Here is a 24278-nt window from a genome sequence, read left to right as displayed (position 1 = left end):
GACTCTTTAAGATAAGCTTTCAGCCAACACTCCCGAACCAGTTGGTTCAAGGTGCTAGGTGTTAAGACACCCCTAAGGACTTACTCCCTCAAGTCTCTTTCCCCCATACATACACACCACAGGCATATAGTTTATTTATTTTCTTTTCTTGAGACCTTGGTGTCCAGTACCTCTTTGGGTTACTAAATGCTCTGTGGTGAAGGTTACTCTTGATAGTGGACTTTCAGCTGATAATCCCGAGTTAGTTAACCCAAGTTACCAAGTGATAAGGCACCCCTAAGAGCTTATTCATCCAAGTAGATCCCTCACACAGGAGCACCACAGACACATGCCTCAAGATTAAAACCATTGGTGCCTAGCCTTATTGCTTACTCTTTTTCTTTTATTTTTCAACCTTTATTGTTCTTTCCCTTTTTCTTATTAGGATCTTCTTATTTAGCTAGTCTCATGGGGTGTGTCTCAAGCATAGTATTCATGACAGATAGTTGTCCTCCCACCTGGTGGTTGAACCAACTTAGCTATCTTATGACTATACCATAAACTCATGAACTTACTCCATAGTGTGAACTCCTCTCTGGTCTTTTGTAAAAACTCATTCTCTTTTTCATTTGATTTAAAGTGACAAGCATACAAGTAAGCAAAGTAAGGATGCAGTGACATAAAGACTAGCAAACATAGACCTATTCAACCAAAAACATAAAAGACAGAATTGAAAAAGGTTCCAATTAACGAGTCACTATTGATCAAAAGTGCATTCGGACTTCCAATTTCAACATTCTAAGTACAATGGAATTAAGTAACAATGCAACCTTCGGGTGATGATTTCTAGTTGCCCTCTTTTTTTGTCATCATCCTAGTCTTTGCTACCTCACTTCCTTGGGTGAAGGTGCACCATTTCCTCATAAGATTCCTGCAAAGTTATTGGAAGTTGCTTGTTCCCAAAGCACTTGAGAAATAGTTAGCTTGCATGTATGCTTGTGACTTCTGACTTTAATTTGGTGTGTGAACACCAAACTTAGTTCCTTGCCCAGTGCAAAACATTGTATATATGCAGAGAACCTCATATCTTGTTATTAACAAAACAATGATTACCTAAATTCTAACTACATCTAAGTGGTTTCCCTTGATTGGTTGGAGATGGCAATGTTCTTTGGGAGTGGAGTGTGATTCTAACTAATATCCTTTGGTGGAACACCAAACTTAGAATTACACTTTTACTCTTGGATTGTGTTGGTGTGGAACACCAAACTTAGCTCCTCGCAATACAGGGGAAACAGCTTGTGACCTTTATTAAAATAAAGCTGAAAAGAAAACTACCTGAGGTTGGATTGCCTCCCAACAGAGCGCTCTTTTACCGTCGCTAGCTCGACGATTCCTCCTTTACCTGAGATGATACTGTACTCTGGGGTTTTCCCCCATGTTGCCCAGATAATGCTTGAGTCTTTGTCTGTTCACTGTAAAAGTCCTCTCTGAACCTTCATCCATGATTTTGATGTGTCCATATGGCGAAACTTTTGTGACAAGAAAACGGCCGGACCACCTTGATTTGAGTTTTCCTGGGAACAGTCTCAATTTGGAATTGTAAAGGAGTACTAGCTGCCCCTTTTCGAAACTCCTGGGTGAAAGATGCAGGTCATGTCTTCTCTTTGCCTTCTCTTTATACATCTTGGTATTTTCATAGGCTTGTGACCTGAATTCCTCCATCTCATGCAGCTGCAAGATCCTCTTTGCACCAGCAGCAATGCTGTCAAAATTTAGTATCTTAATAGCCCAGAGAGTTTTGTGTTCCAGCTCCAGTGGTAAATGACAAGCTTTCCCATACACTAGTTGATATGGGGACATTCCAAGTGGTGTTTTGAATGCTGTTCTGTATGCCCAAAGAGCATCATCCAGCTTCTTCGACCAATCCTTTCTTGATGCACCCACAGTCTTTTCCAAAATCCTCTTTAGCTCTCTGTTGGATATCTTAGTTTGTCCACTTGTTTGGGGATGGTAAGGCGTGGCTACCTTGTGTTTTACCCCATATCGTAGGAGAAGAGCTTCTAGTGGTCTGTTACAAAAATGGCTCCCTCCATCACTGATGAGTGCTCGTGGGACTCCAAACCGGCTAAAGATATTCTTCCTGAGGAAGTTCATGACCACCCTGTTATCATTCGTTGGGGTTGCAATAGCCTCTACCCACTTGGAAACGTAATCTACTGCTACCAAGATGTACTTGTTTGCATATGAGGTTGGGAATGGTCCCATGAAATCAATTCCCCACACATCAAACAATTCCAGTTCCAAGATGAAATTTTGTGGCATCTCATTTCTTTTGGGCAAGTTTCCAGATCTTTGGCATTCATTGCAGCTCTTTACTAGTTCTTTGGCATCCTTGAAAAGGGTGGGCCAAAAGAATCTGCTTTGTAACACTTTTGCTGCAGTTCTGTCCCCTCCAAAGTGGCCTCCATAGCATGAGCCGTGGCAATTCCATAGGACCTCTCGTCCTTCTTCTTCCGAAATACATCTCCTAAGGATTCCATCTGAACACTTCTTGAAGAGATATGGCTCATCCCAGACAAAGTATTTTGCATCATTCATGAGCTTCCTTTTTTGATGTTTATTGATCTCTGGAGGTAAGGCCCCAGTTGCCTTGAAGTTGGCAATGTCTGCGAACCATGGTGCTTTGTGAACTGTCATCAACTGCTCATCAGGGAAGAGCTCGTTCACACTTGTATCATGTGCTCCACCTTTATCATGAGGAATCCTGGATAGGTGATCTGCTACCTTGTTCTCCACTCCTTTCTTGTCTCTGATTTCAATATTGAATTCCTACAGCAATAAGATCCATCTTATTAGTCTTGGTTTTGATTCTTGCTTGGCAAACAAATATTTAAGTGCTGTGTGATCTGTAAAAACAATCACTTTAGCACCAATGAGGTATGATCTAAACTTGTCAAATGCAAAAACTATTGCTAGTAACTCCTTTTCAGTAGTGGTATAATTTCTTTGAGTATCATTAAGGACTTTGCTAGCATAGTATATCACATGGACTAAGTTGTCTTTCCTCTGTCCTAACACTGCCCCAACTGCAAAATTAGATGCATCACATATCAATTCAAATGGTAAATTCCAATCAGGTGGGGAAATGTTAGGAGCAAAGGACAACCTCATTTTCAAATTTTTAAAGGCTAACATGCATGTTTCATCAAAGATAAATGGTGTATCAGATACAAGGAGATTGCTTAAGGGTTGGCTATCTTTGAAAAATCTTTAATAAACCTTCTGTAAAAACCAGCATGCCCCAAAAAGCTCCTAATTGCCCTGACATCACTGGGTGGAGGCAGTTTTTCAATAAGTTCTACTTTAGCTCTGTCAACCTCAATGCCTTGGTTAGAAACTTTGTGACCAAGGACTATTCCTCCTGTCACCATAAAGTGATATTTCTCCCAGTTCAAGACCAGATTGGTCTCTTGGCATCTTTTCAATACCAAGGCGAGGTGATGTAGGCAACTAGGGAAGAAATCTCCGAATACCGAGAAATCATCCATAAAAACTTCAATGAATTTTTCTATCATATCTGAAAAGATAGAAAGCATGCAGCGTTAGAAAGTCGCAGATGCATTACATAGCCCAAATGGCATGCGCCTGTAGGCAAACACTCCATATGGGCAAGTGAATGAGGTTTTCTCTTGATCCCTGGGATCAACCACTATTTGGTTATATCCTAAATAACCGTCGAGAAAACAATAATATGCGTGCCTTGCAAGTCTTTCCAACATCTGATCCATGAATGGAAGGGGGAAATGATCTTTTCGTGTAGCCTCATTGAGCTTCCTGTAGTCTATGCACATCCGCCATCCTGTGACTGTCCTTGTAGGAATTAGTTCGTTCTTCTCATTGGGAACCACGGTAATTTCTCCCTTTTTTGGGACGACATGCACGGGGCTAACCCAGGGGCTGTCTGAAATTGGGTAGATTACCCCCCTTGCCATAACTTCATAACTTCCTTCTGTACCACTTCCTTCATGATTGGGTTCAACCTCCTTTGGGATTGAATGGATGGTTTGGCATCATCTTCCAGCAGTATCTTGTGCATGCATATGGCCGAACTTATCCCCTTCAGGTCAGCAAGTGTCCAACCAATGGCATCCTTGTGCTGTCGCAGTACTTTGATCAGTTCATCTTCTTGATCTTTGCTGAGGCATGAGCTTATGATCACTGGGTAATTTTCATTTTCTCCTAAGTATGCATATTTGAGAGTGGGTGGCAGTGCTTTGAGTTCAAGTTTAGGTGCTTCTGACTTTTCGTTCTCTTCCTTTGGTGCACCTAGTATGCCAATTTCTGTCGTTGCAACCTCTTCACTTGATGTACACTCTTCCTCTATTATTCTTTCGGGCTCTTCAGACTCTTCTTCATCAAAACTCTCCTGCACTTCCTCTTCAAGTGAGTCCAACCTCATACATTCCCCCAGTTGTTCTTGTGGGTAACTCATGGCCTTGAACACATTGATTGTCATCTTTTTATTGTGTAATCTCAAGGTGAGATCACCTTTTTGGACATCAATGACAGCTCCAGCAGTGGCCAAGAATGGCCTTCCTAGGATAATGGAGGTCTTGGCTTCCTCCTGCATGTCCAGCACTACGAAGTCTGCCGGGAATATGAAGTCTCCCACTTTCACCAGCAAATCCTCTACTACACCATGAGGGAACTTGAACGATCTGTCTGCCAACTGTAAGGCAATTTTTGTTGGTTTAGCCTCCTCTATCTTCATTTTCCTCATCATAGCTACTGACATCAAATTGATGCTGGCTCCTAAGTCACAAAGAGCTTTCTCCACTGTGATTTCCCCTATAATACAAGGGATTTGAAAACTCCCAGGATCCTTCAATTTCTGGGGCAGTTTATGCTGAATGATAGAACTACATTCTTCGGTTAGTATCACTGTCTCGTTGTTCTTCCAGCTTCTCTTCTTAGTCATGAGCTCCTTCAAGAACTTGGCGTAGAGTGGCATTTGTTCTATTGCTTCAGCAAAGGGTATGTTGATTTGCAGTTTCTTGAAGATTTCCAAAAATCTTGAAAACTGATTGTCATCTCCCTTATTCTTTAATTGCTGAGGGTATGGGACTCTTGGGACGTCTGGCTTCAGCACTCCTTCCCCTTTTTGTGAACTCAAAGTGGGAACTCGAGCTTCGTCCTGCTCTTCTTCCTCTTTATTTGAGTCCTCTTCTTGTGGTTTCTAGGGGATTTCCTTCAGTTCCTTCCCACTCCGAAGGGTGATAGCCTGACACTCCTCCCTTTTGGTTGAGTTAGTATTACTGCGAAGGTTGTGGCTGGGGATTTGCTTGAATAAGTAGCCAATTTGTGTCTCAAGTTTCTTGATGGCAGCATCCTGGTTCTGCATATTGGACATCACTTCTTCTCGGAATGCTTTACTGTCTTGAATCTCCTTGCCTATGCCTTCAAGTAGATTCTCAATCCTTGAGAGTCTGTCATCAAATGATGGTAGATTGGGATTAGAGGTGGAAGGATGAGGTAAGTTATTTTGGTTTTGATATGAATGTGGAGAGGTGTTGTTATGGGGGTGTTGATATGGTCTAGATGTGAAATGTTGATGGGCTGCATTGTTGGGATTTGGGCGTCTTTGATCAAGGCCTTGGTCTTATTGATTTCCCCACCCAAAGTTTGGGTGATTCCTCCAGTCAGGGTTGTAGGTCTTGGAGTATGGATCATGGTTTTGCCTAGGTGAATTCCCAATGTAGTTGGCTTGCTCCTGACTACCCTCTGCTTCTTCATTCACTCCTTCTTGAGTTGTTGATGAAGTAGTGATTGCTGCTACTTGGTTCCTCTCCATCTTCTTGGTGAGGTCAGCCAGCTACTGGGTAATGAGATTGTTTTGGGCCAGCAGAGCATCTACATTGTTTAGCTCTATCACTCCTCTAGTGTTCCCCCTTTCGGAAGCATAGAAGTAGTCATTCTCTGCTACAGTTTCAATGACATCTATGGCCTCCTCAATGGTCTTCTTCTTGTTCAAAGATCCTCCGGATGAATGGTCTACTGCCTTCTTTGATTCATAAGAGAGCCCTTCATAGAAAATGTGCAGCTGCACCCATTCATTGAACATATCTGGTGGGCATCTCCTTGTTAGGTCTTTAAACCTCTCCCATACTTCATACAGAGTCTCACCATCTTGTTGCCTGAAAGTTTGGACCTCAGCTCTCAGCCTATTGATTCGTTGAGGGGGGAAAAATCTTGCTAAGAATTTGTTCTCCACATCTTCCCAAATTGTCAAGCTCTCCTTTGGGAAAGACTCCAGCCACTTGGCTGCCTTATCCTTGAGTGAGAATGGAAATAAGAGCAGTCTATAGGCGTCAGGATTAACACCATTAGACTTCACTGTGTCACATATTCTCAGGAAGGTGGTTAGATGTTGATTGGGGTCTTCTTGGACACCTCCTCCGAACGAACAGTTATTCTGAACAAGGGTGATGAGCTGTGGCTTTAGTTCAAAATTGTTGGCGTGGATGGTTGGCTTTTGAATGCTACTTCCACAGTTTCCTGGGTTTGGATTGATGTAAGAGCCTAAAACTTTTCTATCCTCCCCAGCATGATTTGCTCGACCTCCTCCGCCATGGTTGTGAGTCTCTTCTTCATGATGGTTTTCCATGTTTTCTTCCATGTTTGGTTCAAAGTATTCCTCCTCTTCCTCAGCACCAACTACTCTTTTTCCTCTTGCTTCTCTCCTTAATCTAAAGAGGGTCCTCTCAGGTTCAGAATCAAAGGAAGTTGAAGTGCCGCTTCTTCTCCCTGTCATACAACCCACAAGTACAAACAAGGAAAATAGATACAGAAAGTATTTCTGTCAGAATGACTGTTAGTGTGAGTGATGCAATATATCAAACAGTTAGTGGGTCAGTGGAATGAATGGTAAATAACTAAAAATGAAAAAGTAGGGGGAATGGAAGAAATTAACTAAAACTGAAAATAAATTACTCAAATAGAAAATTAAATCAAACAAAAATAAAAGGCTCAATCTAGTTATCTTCCAATTTAATCATTGTTGATGCACAATCAATCCCCAACAACGGCGCCATAAACTTGATGCACGAAAAACTTGTCTCATAACAAATTTCCTTTGGCAAGTGTACTGAATTTGTCGTCAAGTAAAAACTCACAATAGAGTGAGGTTGAATCCCATAGGGATTGATTTATCAAGCAACTTTAATTAGAGGAATGTTCTAGTTGAGCGAATCAGAATTTAAGTTGAGAATTGCAGAAAATTAAATGGCGGGAAAGTAAATAACAGAAAAGTAAATGCTAGAAATAAAGAGCTGAATGTAGATGACGGAAAGTAAATTGCAGAATCTTAAATGGGAATGGGGTAATTGCTCATAAAAGTAAATGACAGAAATTAAAGAGAATGGGTAAGATCAGAAATGGGGAGTTCATTGGGCTCAGGAGATGTTGCATTCTCCGGATCAATTTCATTTTCATCTCTTCCTCAATCAATGCACTCATTGATCTCCTTGGCAATCTTAAGTGATCGAATTACAATTCCTTGTAATTCAGTCTCTTAAATCTTGATCAATAGCCAATTCCTTGGTCAATTGCTCATGAGAAGAGATGAAGTATGGTCACTGATTATACCACATGCATTTCCCAAATCAAGTGTTGAGAGGATTATAGTCACATATCCATCCAAACCCAATTTGGTCCAGCATGAGAAAGCATTTCTAGCATGATCTCTTCATTCCTCTTTCAAGGTTCAGAAGAGATCCAAGTTCGAATAGCTTCTTTTCCAAGATAAATACCCAATTGGATGAAGATCGAAAGCTTTCAAGTAAAATCAAGAGAAAAGATAGAAGAAGAATAATGAAAACTAGTATTGATCCATCAAATTACAACAGAGCTCCCTAACCCAATGAAAGGGGTTTACTTGTTCATAGCTCTGGAAAATGAAAACAAAGATGGAGAATACATGATGAAACTAGAAGTGCAGAGAAAGTAAAATACAGGGAGTAGTTCTATGCCAGGAGGCTCCCTATAATTTCCAACTCCCATTTTAATTCAAAGCTACTCCTATATATACTACTCTTCTGATCTTCCAGTTGGCTCTTCAAGTCTTGGGTATGGGCCTTTGGATCTTGAGTTTGAAGCAGTTATCTTCTTCATTGGGCTTAGTTTTACTTGCAGAGAGAAAATGTGAAATAGGCAGAGATTTTAGCTCAGGACGTTAGTGGTGTTAACGTTTAAGTGGAAACGTGGGTTCGAGAACGTTAGTGACAATCACCTTTTTTACTAACGTTCCTCACCAAAGTAAGAGCCACGTTAACTCCAACGTTAGTGGCACAAACATTGCTACTAATGATAAACCCCATTTTTAGGGTTTATCTTGTATTGAATTTAGAGTATTTTAATGACCTTTTTCTCGCATTTAACCTATGAATTAGCATGGTTTTGTTATCTCTCCCGTATTTGTGCTTAAGTGTAAAAACATGCTTTTTAGGCCTTATTTTGATGAATTTTGATTTCTCCTTGATTCCATAAGATGCCTTGATGTGTTTGCTAGTAATTCCAGGATTGAAATAGGCCAGGCATGGATCAAAGGAAGCAAGGAAGGAAGCATGCAAGTGGAGAGAAGCATAAAAAGCCAAAGAATTGATCACGGCCAAGCACGCGCACGCGCACAAAGCGCTCGCGCGCACATTGCGGAATCAGCCAGGGACGCGCACGCGTACCGTGCGCGCACGCGTCGATGTCTGCACATGACTTCATTAAGGCAACACGTGCCTGGCGATTTTGAAGGGTTTCTGAACCAATTTTTTGGCGCCAATTACTGATAGAAAGGAATAAAAGGATCAAGGATTAAAGGGGGAGGCAATTAGATTAGAAGTTAGTCATAGCTTTAGTTTAGAATAGTTCTAGAGAGAGAAGTTCTCACTTCTCTCTAGGATTAGGATTAGGTTAGGGTTAATCTCTCTTCTTAGATCTAGGTTTAATTCATGCCTTAATTCAATTCTCCTTTGCCAATTCTTAATCTTCTCCTCTTCCTCTCTCTAGTTATGTACTTTAATTCTTGTGATTCTTCACTTTGTTTTGGATAGATTGTTGTTTCTTTTATTCCCTTTCAATAATGCAATTTGAGGTAATTCATGATAATTGTGATTTCCTTGGTTGTTGTTGTTAATTCTTTGTATTCGATTGTAGTTAGAATTCATTCTTGTTGTGATTTGCTATACTTTTCTTTTGTGCCTTCCGAGTGTTTGATGAAATGCTTGGTTGGATTTTTGTATAGATTTTATTCTTCGTGGCCTAGGTAGAGTGATTAGTGACTCTTGAGTTATCTAATTACTTTGTTGATTGATAATTAGAGATTTCTAATTGATTTGAATGCCTCTAAAGCTAGTCTTTCCTTTAGGAGTTGATTAGGTCTTGAGGAATCAAATTGATTCATCCACTTGACTTTCCTCCATGGTTAGGGGTTAACTAAGTGGGAGTAATGAACAATTCTCATCACAATTGAGGAGGATAACTAGGATAGGATTTCTAGTTCTCATATCTTGCCAAGAGCTTTGTTAATTGTTAGTTTATTTTCTTTGCCATTTATATTTCTTGCACAAAATTTTAAAACCCCAAAATAACTTACAACCAATAACAAGCCACTTCATTGCAATTCCTAAGGAGAACGACCCGAGGTTCGAATACTTCAGTTTATAAATTTAGGGGTTTGTTTTAGTGACAAACAACTTTTTGTATGAAAGGATCATTGCTTGGTTTAGAAACTATACTTCGACGAGATTTTATTTGAGAAATTCTAAACCGTCAAGAGTTCGCTCATCAAAATGGCGCCGTTGCCGGGGATTTGCAATGGTGTTGTGTTATTGGTTATTGTATATATGTGAATAGTGTGAATATCTTGCTTTTTTCTTTATTTGCTAGTTTTTGTTAGTTTTATTTTGCTTTTCCACTATGAATTCCCACCTTGGCTATGAGTTTGGTTCTAATTGTGTTGTAGGAAATATGAACTTCAATGATGACACTCATTATGGATGGAACCAACAAAGATGGGAGGAGCCTCAAGGAATTGATCACTCCTATTGGCAACAACCTCCGGATACTTATAGGTATAATTACCATCCTAGTACATGTCAATTCAATGGCTATGGTGACTCCTTTTGTGATGATCAAGCACCACCACCATATGCTTATGATTCTTATCCTCAACATGAACCTCAACCATACTCACAAGCCTTCGAAACACCACCTTATGATCAATATCCATCATATAACCAATCATCCATACCATATTTTTATGGCCATTATGAGCAAGAACCTCTAGAATCACCACAACCATATCAAGATTACTCCCAAGAACCACCTCAATACTCATCATCTCCATACCTTTACCAAGAAGAACCACCTTCCTACTATGAACCCTCCCTCCAAAATGATGAACCTTCCTACTCACCCCAAGCCCCAATAGACGATCCTCTCACATTGTTACTTCAAGGACAAGAAGCTATGAAGCAGGATACACTTGAGTTTGTGACCAATTTGACCAAGGTGGTGTACACTTTAGCCCACCAATGTTTGAATACTCGAGGTGCTTCCGTAGCCACATGTGGAACCGCGAAAGAAGAGCAAAGCATGAAGGAGAGATTGGAAACTCTGGTGGGGGATGAGAAATGCCATTTTGTATTGGAGCAACTAGAGGAAGCTACAATCATTGAAGAAAAGGAAGAAGTGGTTGAAGATTTAGGAGATGTTAAAAGTCCAAGGGAATGTAGCACCATGGAGCACTCTTCCAAGGAGCTTGATATTGATGTTGAAGAGGGTGCGCAACCTCTAAGGCACACCGTCGTTGGAGACTTGGAAGAAGTTTATCAAGAGATGGATTCAATCATGGATGAATTTCTCTCTACAATGGAATCTTCTCCCATTGGACATGGAGTTGAAATTATAGAAGAATGTGCACACCCTCCCATACCCTTGATGAGCAATGAGAAAGAGAGTGAATCGAAAGAGAGCTACCAAGAGGAAAACGTTGGCACGGTGTACATTGAGATTGAAGATTATGAAGAGGTTGATCAAGAGATGGGTTTAGTCATCAATGAATTTCTATCCAAAATTGAATCACCTCCCATTGGGCATGAAACCGAAATTCTTGAAGACAACACCAAGCCAAGTAAAAGGGAAATGGTTGAAATTAAAGAAATTTGTCAAGAGGTGGAAATACACAAAGAAGAGTACAAGGAAGTAGACCTTGCATTGTCTAAGTGTGGGGAGGTATCCCTTCCCAACTTACCATCCAATACAACATTTAAGCGGGTAAAATCTCTATCTCTAGACTTTAATTTCCCACTTGAATATGGTTTGATTGAGAATAATGGACAACTTAGAGCTCTTTTTGGACTTAAAGGAAAAAGAAAATTATGTAGTGGTTGCAAGTTAGGAATTAGGCTCATTAAGGTCAAAGTTTCAAGGCATAGGAACGATGATTAGAAGAATACCACTTTGCATGGGTCTCAAAGGAAGGCTGGGTATATTAAAGAAAATTCTATATATCTACCACCCGGAAGGAAAAAGTATGAGGATCAAATTGAAGACAGGTGCGAAGATAAGATATGGGACCCCGGCTCGCTAGGTGAAGACCAACTATGGGGACTCATATCTTGGGTAGAACTTTGCCCAAGCTTGACGAAGATGGTTGGAAATTCTGTCAACCAATTGAGAAGCAAGGATCCTTGGAGATTCGAGGATGAGTACAAACATAAGCCACCATGACAATAAGCTCCTCAAAATGTCCAACTTAAGGACTTAAACTAAAAGTGCTAAGTGGGAGACACCCCACCATGGTAAACTCTTTCCATTATCTTTTAAATTTGCCTAATAAGTGATTTGAGTTACCATTGTAGGTAGATGTTTTACATAATTTGTTTGTACAACTTAATTGTTAGCTTAGTCACGTGTATGTTGTGTTTAGTAGTAGATGAATAATATCAAATTGTATTTCTGTGAATTGTATGATGGTTGATTGAATAAAGAGTTGTGAGCAGTATAGGGAGCACCTGAGCATAATTTTTCTGCATGAAAAAAAAGGGGGGGTGGGGAGGACGCGCGCGCACATCGTACGCGCACGCGTCCCTGAGCGGATGCATCATCACCCATATTCCAGAGAGTTGGGCCTCTCTTAGGCCAGCGTTGTGCCTCAAGCCCAATTCCTTCCACGCTGACGCGCGCTACGTGCGTGCGCGTCCATACAGCTATAGGGAAACGCACGTGTACGTGCACCTGCCACGTACGCGTCGATCCGCTGCTACAACTTCTGGGCCAATATCTAGAGAGTTGCGCTGGATCCGGGCCAACTTTAAGCCCCCAGCTCAACTCAACTCACGCGGACGCACCTTTTTAGAGTATTGAATTTAGAGTATTTTAATGACCTTTTTCTCGCATTTAACCTATGAATTAGCATGGTTTTGTTATCTCTCCCGTATTTGTGCTTAAGTGTAAAAACTTGCTTTTTAGGCCTTATTTTGATGAATTTTGATTTCTCCTTGATTCCATAAGATGCCTTGATGTGTTTGCTAGTAATTCCAAGATTGAAATAGGCCAGGCATGGATCAAAGGAAGCAAGGAAGGAAGCATGCAAGTGGAGAGAAGCACAAAAAGCCAAAGAATTGATCACGGCCAAGCACGCACACGCGCACAAGGCGCTCGCGCGCACATTGCGGAATTAGCCAGGGACGCGCACGCGTACCGTGCGCGCACGCGTCGATGTCTGCACATGACTTCATTAAGGCAACACGTGCCTCTTTGTCCTTCGCACACGTTATTGGGACTTACCTTTCCCAATAACGTTGAGAAGTCTCCCCCTTTCCTACGTTAGAGTCCACGTTAACTTAGTTAACGTGGCTCTTTTAACGTAGGCTTGCCAACCTTCGAGAACGTTAGTGACATTTACCTTTGCCACTAACGTTCCAATGTGCCCCTATTTCTCACGTTAGAGTCCACGTTAACTAGGTTAACGTGGCTTCTAACGTGGCCATGCTAGCCATCTCCAACGTTGGTGACAAAGTTGAGTGTCACTAACGTTGGCTCATCATTCCCTTATCCACGTTAGCTTCCACATTAACTAAGTTAACGTGGGAGTTAACGTGGCTCATAGTGGCTTGTCTGGGTTCATTCCAACGTTAGTGACAATATTAGGTGTCACTAACGTTGGCGATCACATTCTTGCTTCACGTTAACTTCCACGTTAACTAAGTTAACGTGGGAGTTAACGTGGCTTATGGAGGCTTGGCCAATGTTAGTGACAAAGGTGAATGTCACTAACGTTGGCTTGTCTCTTGCTTCTTAACGTTAGAGCCCACGTTAACTAAGTTAACGTGGCTCTTAACGTGGCCACTTATGAGCTTGGTCCAACGTTAGTGACAAAGGTAAGTGTCACTAACGTTGGCTCCATTTCCTTTCCTCCACGTTAGAGTTCACGTTAACTTAGTTAACGTGACTCTTAACGTGGGCAATGATGGCTTCGAGAGCGTTATTGGCGATTACTTTTCTCATTAACTTTGCAAGTTACTCCCATTCCACGTTAGGAGTTACGTTAATTAGATTAACATGGCTGCCAACGTGGTTCTTCCTTGCTTCCTTTGTCCTGAAATCAAGCAATAGAGTGCATCAAAGTTCTAGTCCAAGTCATGGGAAGTACAACATCCAATTTGTCATTAAATTCATGCAAAATCCTCATGAAATCATGTAAAGTGCACAATGTATGCTTGAATCAAGATGTAAGTGAATATCTACCCAAAACTAGCTTATTTTCTAAGGAAATGCATCAAACTACCCTAAAAACAGTAAAGAAAAGGTCAGTGAAACTGGCCAAAATGCCCTGGCATCATGCATTCTGTTGAGGGTGTTCGCACGCATTGTGCGAGCGAACAGAATTGGAAATATTTACACTTGTGCGTATGCACATCGCTATGCATACGCACACATTTTGTAAATCTTCCTGGGCATGCGCACGCACACCCCTGTACGTACGCACATGCCCTGTTTTTCAACTAAATTCTTGTTTTTAACTGTTTCACCTTCCCAACAAGCTTGTAAACTTCTGTGACACCTATTTAAGACTCTTTGGCTTATTTTCGGGTATCAAAACATGGGAAAAAGTCCTAGAAGATTTAATTTGTTTATACCTTGAAAAGTTAGAACTGATGAACTAATAAATTTGGAAAGGAAATTGTGAATTGACAGTGGTTGAGGTGAGTCGAGGACTCCGAGTTTGAAATGATGAATTATTGATATAATGAAATAATAAATTTTTCAAAACCACTGATGTAATATTTTTTAATTGAGATTGTTGAGACGCTATGCGCCCGGCAGGGACGGCAGTTGGATCCCGCTTGTCGAGGTAGCGGCGGCGGCGTAAGGGCGGTGGTTCATCCCGCTTGCGTTGAGATGTGAGGTCCGTGGCAAGAGTATCCCGTTCGCATCCCTTCGGATCGCTAGAGTGTGTAGGCACAAGATCCTTGACGGTGTTTCGAGCACCATATCTCGGGGGTTCCCATTATGATTCCGAAGGGCGACATCTCCATGGAGATGTGTCGGGTTGACAGTTGAACTGATAATGTGATATCACAGCCAGTAGGACAGGCATTCATCATATGCATCTTCTATCTGTTTGTATGCTTTGTCGACTTGAAATTGTTTGCCTAATTGTATAACATGCCTAATTGCCTATTTGAATTACTTGATGTATGTGCCTATACTTGTGTTTTACTTGCATTGTAATTAATTGTGTATTCTGCTGGGATTCAGGAGGTTCGGAATGCGGTGATAATGGGATCGCATGTAGGATAGGTTGGTGAAGGCTGTGGGATAGTGGAGAGTTGTTAGTTAGAAAATCCACTAAGTTAGATTACCCCTTTTAAATATGTTAAGGTTTTAAGTTATGCTTTACTGTCTTAGATATGCTTTAAGAAGAATCTTGTAATGGATATGAAGTTATAGGATTGCCTCTGGCATCCTGGAGTCTTATATCTTACATCACTGGGCACTGTTACCATATTGAGAACCTCCGGTTCTCATACCATATTCTGTTGTTATTTTTCAGATGTAGGTCGCAACCCACCTCGGTGAGTTGCTTCGATGGTGACAGAGCGGAGGATCCTGGATATATTTTGGAGTCTTTTTGCTTATTTTGTTTATATCTCTCACTTTTGTATTTATGTTTTCCTAGAGGCTTACTTTGAGAGAAAAACTTGTGTAAGCTGTTTTAACTTTCATATTTCTGTATTGCCTGTATATAGCTAGCCGGCCTAAACTCCCCTAGCCATAGCTAGATCCTTACATTATTATACTCTGATATTTTGTTATATTATATCTATATCTTGTGCGTTAAGTTTGTAGCTTCGTGTGCACGTTTTGCGCTTTTCAAATCCTGTTTTTGAGTTATATCCTTCATTGGGTGATGACCGGAATTCACTCCCCATATAAAATGAATCCGTTCTTTGGCAAGCGCACCAAATATCGTCAAGTAATAACCCACTAAGGGTGGGGTCGAATCCCACAGAGTTTAACGGATTAAGCAAGCAATAGTTAGTTGATTATTCTAGTTAGACAAACATTAATGAGAGATAATCAACAAGAAATGTAAATGACATGAAAGTAAAGGAAAGCAATAAAGTGTAAGAAAGTAAATGGCAAGGAAAGTAAAGTACAAGAAAGTAAAGTGCTGAAAATGTAAAGTGCAAAAAATATAAATAACCATAAAATAAATAAAAGAAAAAAAGATAAAATAAACATTGGGATCAAGAGACATTATTGCATTCTCCGGATTAATTGATTTCATCTCATCTTCAATCATGCAACTCATTGACCTCTTGGCAATCATGATTGATTGAATCCCAATTCCTTGGTGATTCAATCTCTCAAATCTTAATCAATAACCAATTCCTTGGTCTAGTTAATCATGAGAAGAGATGAAGCTTGTTCCCTGATTATACCACACATCCTCATAAATCCAAGTAGTTGGTAGATTAAATATCACAATATCCAACCTAAAATCTAAATCTACTCAAGTGTGAGAAACGATTTCAAGCATGGTTTTGTGATTCCTCTTCCAAGGTTCATATAAAACCCAAATAGATTCAATCTCTTTTCCAAGATAATTGAATGCTAACATGAAGAACGAAATCCCTTCTAGTAAATCAAAGAGAGATGAAGAGAAGAAGAAGAATAAAAAAATTAATCCATTGAAAAATAATAGAGCTCTCTTTCCCAATGGAAAGAGTTAGTGATTCATAACTAAAATATTTACAAGTAAGAAAGTGGAAGAGGAGAGAAGTCTGGGTGAGAAGAGGGAGTCCGAAGACCCCTCTTTGTGGAATGACCAGAAAAATGATAGATAATCCTCCCTTTCAGTACTTCTAGGAGTTATTTATACTACTCCTATAACTAGAATTAAGAAAATACAAAAGAGAAAAGAAAATTACATCTGGAGGGAAAAGGAAAAACCCATGAAATGATGTATGTGCCTGGCGTGTGCTGGTCGTTTGAGTGGCGTGCCATGCCTAGCCACTTAGTTTGGCTTGGAGCGCTACACCCATCTCTTTAAGTGGCACACCCCTTACATTAACCTCCCTGGCATGCCATGCCTTCGACATCAAGTGGCACGCCCAGGGTCTTCTTCAAGCTTGGTTAGCTTGGCGTGCCACACCTTCAAATTCAAGTGGCACGCCCAGGCTCTTTCCTCTTGCTCTTCTTCCCTGGAATTTTGAACTGGCGTAGCACGCCCAAGGTCTGGCGTGCCACACCCATTGTGTGCACTTCATACATCCTCTCTGGAAATTTATACTGGCGTGCCACGCCCAATAGGTGGCTTGCCACGCCCATGATAAGCCTTCTTCACTTCTCTGGAAAACATAACTGGCATGCCACGCCTAGTAGGTGGCATGCCACGCCCATGTATTGCATGCATGGTTCCCTTGTTCCAGTAGCTGGCGTGCCACGCCCAGCATTCAAGTGGCATGCCCAAGGTTATCTGGTCTTGGCGTGGCACGCCTTAAAGCTCAAGTAGCACGCCCAGTCTTCTTCTTCTTAGGTTGCTGGGGTTGGCGTGCCATGCCTTCGACATCAAGTGGCACGCCCAGTAGGTGGTTAGGCCTTTTCAAGCATTGGCGTGCCACACCTTCGACACCAAGTGGCACGCCCATTGATGAGAATTGGCTTCAAAAGCTTGGCGTGCCACGCCCAGAGTTCCAAGTGGCATGCCCATTATGTTGTGTTAAGCAACTCTTCTCTGTTTCATTGGCCTGTCGTGCCACGCCCAGAGCACCAAGTGGCACGCCAGCTTCCTTTACTTCTTTTGTACTTTTTGCTTCTTTTTCCACCATTTTCTACAAAGTTAAACAATTCAAAGAAATCAAAGCAATATACAACTTAAGCATAAAAATACTCAATAATTAAGCAAAATAAACTAATTTTTCATATAAAAAATCATAGAAAAACATAACATGATGCGCAGTCATCATCGGGCTTCTAGAATATATTACTTCTTCTATATATACATATGTATAAGCCTTAGAATAGTTGTAACCTTGATTAACCTTTGCTTTACGATGCGAGGTAAGTCTTAGGGTAATTAGGGTGTTACAATTAAAAATGAGTTATCCATTATGAACAGGGCACAACCTCCTCTGCCAATCTATAGAAAGTCCAAAAAGACTCATATAAGTTAACATGGTTTTTTAAGTTATATTTTATGTACTCATAATAAAGCAGTAATTTGGGCACTCCAGAGACACATTTTTTTGAAGTCAATAACTTTGGGAAAGTTTGGATTGAAGTAACATTTGGAGACATAGTAAGTGCTTTGAACATTCACAGAACTTACGTATACATTTGACTTAAAAAGCTGAACAACCATTATGAAAGGCTCCCCATCATGTCGCTCGAGATGTGGAAGCACTTGGTCCACCAATTCTCCAAACAATGTACATTTAATCTTGTGCTTCCTGGAATGAAAGGCATAATACAACTCTAACAGTATTTTTGTGCTTCAATGCATAACTCTGTGTGTCTTTTTCTTTGATGCTATTAGGTTATCTACTTGATATTGCATAGCATGCTTGTTTGTGAGTGCCTTGTGGCATAATTGAAGCACTAGGCTTTTGATATTGAGACTGATCACCATGATATCGATTGTTTGGTATAGACAGGAACCCTAATGGCCACTCGCGGACGAGGTCGTATGCGTTCACCAGCAGAGAGTAGAAATGAGCGACCGGCCGATAACCATGCCGAATTCATGGCGGTAATGGCTAACCTTGCGAATACCATGGAGGCAAATACTGCTGCGACTCTGCAAGCTGTGTAGAGGTTGGGCCAACCAGCCGGGAACAAAAACAGAGATGGAAACGGAAATAATTATGCGGAAGGAAATGGTGATAACATGGGAGCTACTCTGATGACCTTGGCTACTTTTCTCAAGGTTCATCCGCCAAGTTTCAGAGGTTCAACCAACCTTACAGAAGCGGATAATTGGTTTCAGGCCATGGAGCATACGTTACAAGCACAGCATGTTCCAAACAACCAGTATGTGGAGTTTGCTGCGTATCAGCTTTTGGGAGAGGCCCAACATTGGTGGTAAGGAGAATGCCACTTGCTACAGCTTTAAAATGCCGACATCCCTTGAGATGTATTCCAGACGACTTTTTATAAGAAGTACTTTTCTGAATCTGCAAAGAAAGCGAAGGAGATGGAACTTATGCAGCTGAAGCAAGGTTCTTTGTCTGTGGCAGAATATACTAACCAATTTGAGGAGCTCTGTAGGTTCTTAGGGTGTGTCAGGGTGCCCCGGAGACCTACGAAAGCTGTAAGTGCATCAAGTATCAAAGGGGCTTGAAAGATAACATCATGACTGTTGTGACTCCTTCTGAGATTTGTATTTTCTCCTATCTGGTGAACAAGGTGAGAGTTGTTGAGGAATATGCAAAGACGGTAGCCTCGTCAAAGGACACTCATGGAGGAAATACTAGTCGGGGACGTGGCAAGTACTTTCAGCCAAGGGGTCAAAATTTCAAGAAAGGAGGACATGCACCTCAAGGTCAAGGAGGCTTCAAAAAGAATACTTATGATCAGTACCAGCGTGGCAAAGGAAGAGGGAATCAGAGTAAGGTTTCTCCGGATTTAACTTGTGATCGTTGTGGACGTTTTCATCCATATGACTCTTGCAAGATTGGTATATGTGGTTGCTTCAACTATGCTTTGCCTGGTCACATTGCGAGGGATTGTACTCGTGGGAAGAACCTGAATGCGGGTCAGAGTCAACATCAAGGGCGAGTGTTTGCTGTGAACGCCAAGGACGCTGCTAAGGCGGATCCTCAGATGAGCGGTAACTGTTTAATTAGTGGTAAAATCTTGGTTGCATTGTATGATACTGGAGCTTCGCATTCGTTTATTTCGTTTGACAAAGTTGAGGAACTAGGCTTGAAAGTGTCAGAATTAGCATTTGAATTGCATGTACATACTCCGTATTAGACGATGGTAACTAGGTCAGGTTATAGACAAGTAGGTTTCAAACTTGAGGGTAGAGACTTTGTGCATGAATTGATTTGTTTACCAATGGTCGCGTTGGAGATGATATTGGGGTTTGATTATTGGTTGTTGAAGAATTGGGTTTTGTTGGATTTCTTTGAGCGGTCAATTCAGTTTATGCCAGAAGGAGAAAATGGAGCAGTGATAGCTGAGGGTTACTACCTGAACTCTATAATGGTGCACTATAGTGGAGAGGAGTGTCAGGGTTATATCTTGTTGGCTGCTAATGCTTTAGGTGACGCCCAGAACTTAGATCAGATTTCGGTAGTTAGAGACTTTCCGGAAGTGTTCCCAGAAGATATTCCTGAGTTTCCACCTCAAAGGGAGATTGAATTTGCGATTGAATTGGTTCCGGGAGCCAGACCAGTATCGATTGCACCGTATCGAATGACTCCAATAGAGCTGGCTGAACTAAAGGCTCAGTTGGAAGAGCTTCTGAACAAGAGGTTCATTCGACCGAGTGTATCTCTGTGGGGAGTGCCATTTTTATTGGTGAAGAAGAAGGACGGAGGAATGCAACTTTGTGTGGAATATCGACAGCTGAACAAAGTGACTGCGAAGAATAAGTACCTACTCCCAAAGATAGATGACTCGATGGATCAACTGCAAGGAGCTGCAGTGTTTTCAAAGATTGACTTAAGATCCGGTTATGATCAGATAAGGGTTAAGGAGGATGACATTCCAAAAACTGCATTTAGGACGCGCTATGGACACTACGAGTTTGCGGTGATGTCCTTTGGATTAACAAATGCACCTGCTATGTTCATGGATTACATGAACATAGTATTTTGTCCCTTTTTTGACAAATTCGTGGTGGTTTTCATAGACGACATCTTAGTTTATTCTAAGACAGTGAAGGAGCATGAGGAACACTTGAGAATTGTGTCACAAATCTTAAAGGAGCAGAAATTGTATGCTAAGTTGTCCATGTGTGAGTTTTGGAAAGAGGAAGTGAAGTTTCTAGGTCACATAGTGAGCAAGGGAGGAATAGCGGTAGATCCTTCGAAAGTCGAGGCGGTGATGGAATGGGAAAGACCAACCACGGTGACGGAAGTTAGGAGTTTCTTGGGCTTAGCCGGGTATTACCGGAGATTTATTGAAGGATTTTCCCGGATCGCACTACCAATGACTAAGTTGACAAGGAAGGAGGTTCCATTCGTGTGGACGTCAGAGTGTGAAGAAAGTTTTCAGACCTTGAAACAAAAGTTAACTTCAGCGCCTATTTTAATTTGCCGGAACCGCACGAATCGTTTGAAGTATACTGTGATGCTTCCTTGAAGGGTTTGGGTTGCGTGTTGATGCAACACCAGAATGTGGTGGTATACGCATCGCGTCAGCTGAGACCGCATGAGGTAAATTACCCAACTCATGACTTGGAATTAGCGGTGATTATGTTTGCATTGAAGATTTGGAGACATCACTTGTACGTAGTGAGGTTTAGCGTCTTTTTTGATCATAAGAGTCTCAAGTACATCTTTGACTAGAAAGAGCTCAATATGCGCCAGAGGAGGTGGATGGAGTTGCTAAAGGATTATAATTTTGAATTGAGTTATCACCCTGGGAAGGCAAACATGGTGGTAGATGCGTTGAGTCGGAAATCATTAACAGTAGCTTGGATGAGAATCAAGGAAGAGTAGTTAGTGGATAAGTTTGTGGATCTTAAGCTGAATGTTGATAAAGTTGCCAGAAGAGCTTGTTTGAATCAGTTGCAGATTTCAAGTATGTTTAAATCAGAGATACAGAGGGCTCAGCAAGATGAGAAAAAGCTTCAGCAATTATTTCAACCAGTTGGCAAGAAGAGGCATGGAGAGTTTACTAAGGAGGATGAAGGGTTGTGTAGATATAAGGGGAGAATTTGTATACCGGATGTCAGGGGTTTGAGACAAGACTTGTTGTCGGAAGCTCACAACAGTAGGTTTTCCATTCACCCAAGAAGTACAAAGATGTATTATGACTTAAAGAAGATATTCTGGTGGCCTGGGATGAAAGGTGATGTAGCTACAGTTGTATCTAAATGTTTGACGTGTCAGAAGGTAAAGATAGAGCATCAGAAACCGTCGGAAATGCTACAGCCACTTGAGATTCCTCAGTGGAAGTGGGAAGAAATTGCAATGGACTTTGTGACCGGTTTACGATGGACTAGGTTGGGATTTGATACGATTTGGGTGATCGTGGATCGCTTAACCAAATCTGCTTATTTTCTGCCTATCCGAGTAAACTATTCAATGGAGGAATTGGCTAGGTTGTACATCAAGGAAATCGTAAGGTTGCATGGTGTGCCATCGAGCATAGTGTCGGACCGTGATCCCCGATTCACATCAAGGTTTTGGAGAGCTTTCCAAAGGGCTTTCGGTACGAAGCTATGTCTCAGCACCACATATCATCCACAAACGGATGGACAGTCAGAAAGGACTATTCAGACATTGGAAGATATGCTAAGAGCATGTGTTTTGAATCAACCCGGAAGTTGGGACCGTTACATGCCATTGGTGGAGTTTGCGTACAACAACAGCTTTCATGCGAGCATTAGGATGGCTCTGTATGAGGCCTTGTATAGATGGAAGTGCCAATCTCCACTTTGTTGGTATGAGTCTGGTGAAGCAAGTGTATTGGGTCCTGATGTGGTAGCAGAGACTACTAAGAAGATTAAGAAGGTTTGGGAGAGGATTCTAACTGCACAGAGTCGACAGAAAAGTTATGCGGATCAGAGAAGGAAACCATTAGAATTTGAAGTGGGAGAGCGTGTATTTCTGAGAGTTACACCAACAACTGGGATCGGAAGAGCAATCAAAACAAAGAAGTTGAATCTGAGATGTATAGGACCGTTTGAGATTCTGAGGCGATTCGAGCCGGTGGCATATCATGTAGCTTTGTCGCCTCTCTTATCTAACTTGCATGACGTATTCCACGTGTCACAACTCCGTAAGTACATGTCGGATGCGACTCATGTGTTAGAGCCTGAATTTGTCGAGTTGAAGGAGAACTTGACATTTAATTCACACTGGTGCGTATTGACGTCACTAGTGTGAAGAAACTGCGAGGAAAGGAAGTTTCATTAGTTAAAGTTGCATGGAAAAGAGCAGGAGTGGAAGAGCATACTTGGGAATTGGAGTCCAAGATGCAGAAGGATTACCCCGAGCTATTCTCAGGTAATCATTAAATTTTGAGTAAAACTGCGAATCGGCAGTTGAACCGGTCGAACCGATTTAAGTCTGTCCGATACTGTGAGAGAATAATTAAAAATAGTTGAAAACCTTAGAAAAATATTAGAAATTGAAAACCGGGCATTAATTTTAAAGGTTTGGCCCAAAGTTGGGCCAACGGGCTAAAAATGCTAATGGGTGGGACCGGACCCAAGTTGGGCCCAAGCCTAACATATAAGACCCTCTTTAATGAGCCTCACTCAGCTCATTCACCATCAAACATAACACAACACAACTGAAGTGAGAAGAGAGTGAGGTTCCATTGTTACTATTCATGTTCATCTTCCCAGGCTCATAACTTGAGCTACGGAGCTCCGATTGCTGCACCGTTTATGGCAATGCGATCACCATGAAGAGATCTACAAAACCTACCCAAGAAACTAGTAAGGATATCCTGAAATCCCTTTCAGTTCTTCCTTCCAAAATTTCAAATTTTTAGGATTTTGTATTGAGTGAAATTTTGTGATTTTGGGTGTTTACGTACACTCTAGCACTTGATTACTATTGGGTTTTTGCCCCAATCATCATTGGATAAGGTGAGAAATTCAAATCTCTTGTCTTTTTATGAATTTGATGAACCCTATATTGAATTGTTGTAAATTATGTGTATATAGATTGAAATTTTGATTGTTGGCACTTAATTGGAGCTTTGGAGTAATTGTTGATGCTTGTTGGAATTGGTTGGTGACTTGGTTGTGCTTGGAAGCTTAAATTGCACTCAATTTGGGTTTTTGTGCATATTGAGAATCGACCAAGGTATGGTTTCGGTTTTCTCTATGTAATATATAATATTTCTGGACACTTAGGCTAGTGACCCATAGGATAGGAATGGATTGTATTGGTTGTTTGATTTGTTGAGATATGATGTATGATGAATTGATGAGTTTTGGCTATTTTGATGAATTGTGATGTTAATGTTGATAACATGATGTTGAAGAGTGAGATTGGGGCTGAATGAATTTAATCATGATGATTGTTAGTGACATGATGATAATGGATGATTGTATGGATTGAAAAATGGTTTTAGTGTGATATATTTGATGTTGAAGTTGATGATATTGTAAAGTGAGTGGAAACTTGGTATAAAGGGTGAATTATGACACAAAAGGGTAGATTTTGATGTAACTTGGAGTTTGAAATGGTTTGATTTGGTTTTGGCTATATGTTTCAAGGAATTGGGAAATTTGTGCCTTTTTGGTAAAAACAAAATTTTGGTGAACTTTGATGGATCATAACCTGAGCCTCAATTTTCAAAATTTGTTGAAATTTATTTTAAATTAAAGTTCATTGAAAAATATTTAAGTGGATATAAAGTTTGTAGGAAATGGATTTTTGTAGAGAAAGTTATGATCATTCAAAGTTTAGTGTTGAAATCTGAATTCTGTGAATGCTGCAGAATTCGTGATTTCTGGTTTGTGTGTGCACGCATACCCCTGTGAGTTTTTGAACCTGTGCGCATGCACAGCCTTGTGTGTACGCACACACAAGGGAAGGCTTGCT

The 24278-nt window shown here is 41.0% G+C and overlaps 1 protein-coding gene and 1 non-coding gene across 2 annotated transcripts; both read left to right on the top strand.

The window, feature by feature from the left end:
• Positions 1–6098: 6098 nt before the first annotated feature.
• On the top strand, positions 6099–6205 carry LOC112724939 (small nucleolar RNA R71). Its single transcript, XR_003164078.1, has one exon. It is a non-coding gene; the product is annotated as a small nucleolar RNA R71 (small nucleolar RNA).
• A 13316-nt stretch (positions 6206–19521) lies between these two features.
• On the top strand, positions 19522–22604 carry LOC140176138 (uncharacterized). Its single transcript, XM_072206025.1, has 4 exons — positions 19522–20358; positions 20476–20724; positions 21282–21564; positions 22207–22604. The coding sequence occupies exons 1-4, from the start codon at positions 19522–19524 to the stop codon at positions 22602–22604; spliced, it is 1767 nt and encodes a 588-aa protein (XP_072062126.1).
• Positions 22605–24278: the final 1674 nt, after the last annotated feature.

The sequence above is a fragment of the Arachis hypogaea genome, chromosome 11, assembly GCF_003086295.3.
Source record: "Arachis hypogaea cultivar Tifrunner chromosome 11, arahy.Tifrunner.gnm2.J5K5, whole genome shotgun sequence".
Lineage (NCBI taxonomy): Eukaryota > Viridiplantae > Streptophyta > Magnoliopsida > Fabales > Fabaceae > Arachis > Arachis hypogaea.
This window is presented reverse-complemented; position numbering and strand designations above follow the sequence as displayed.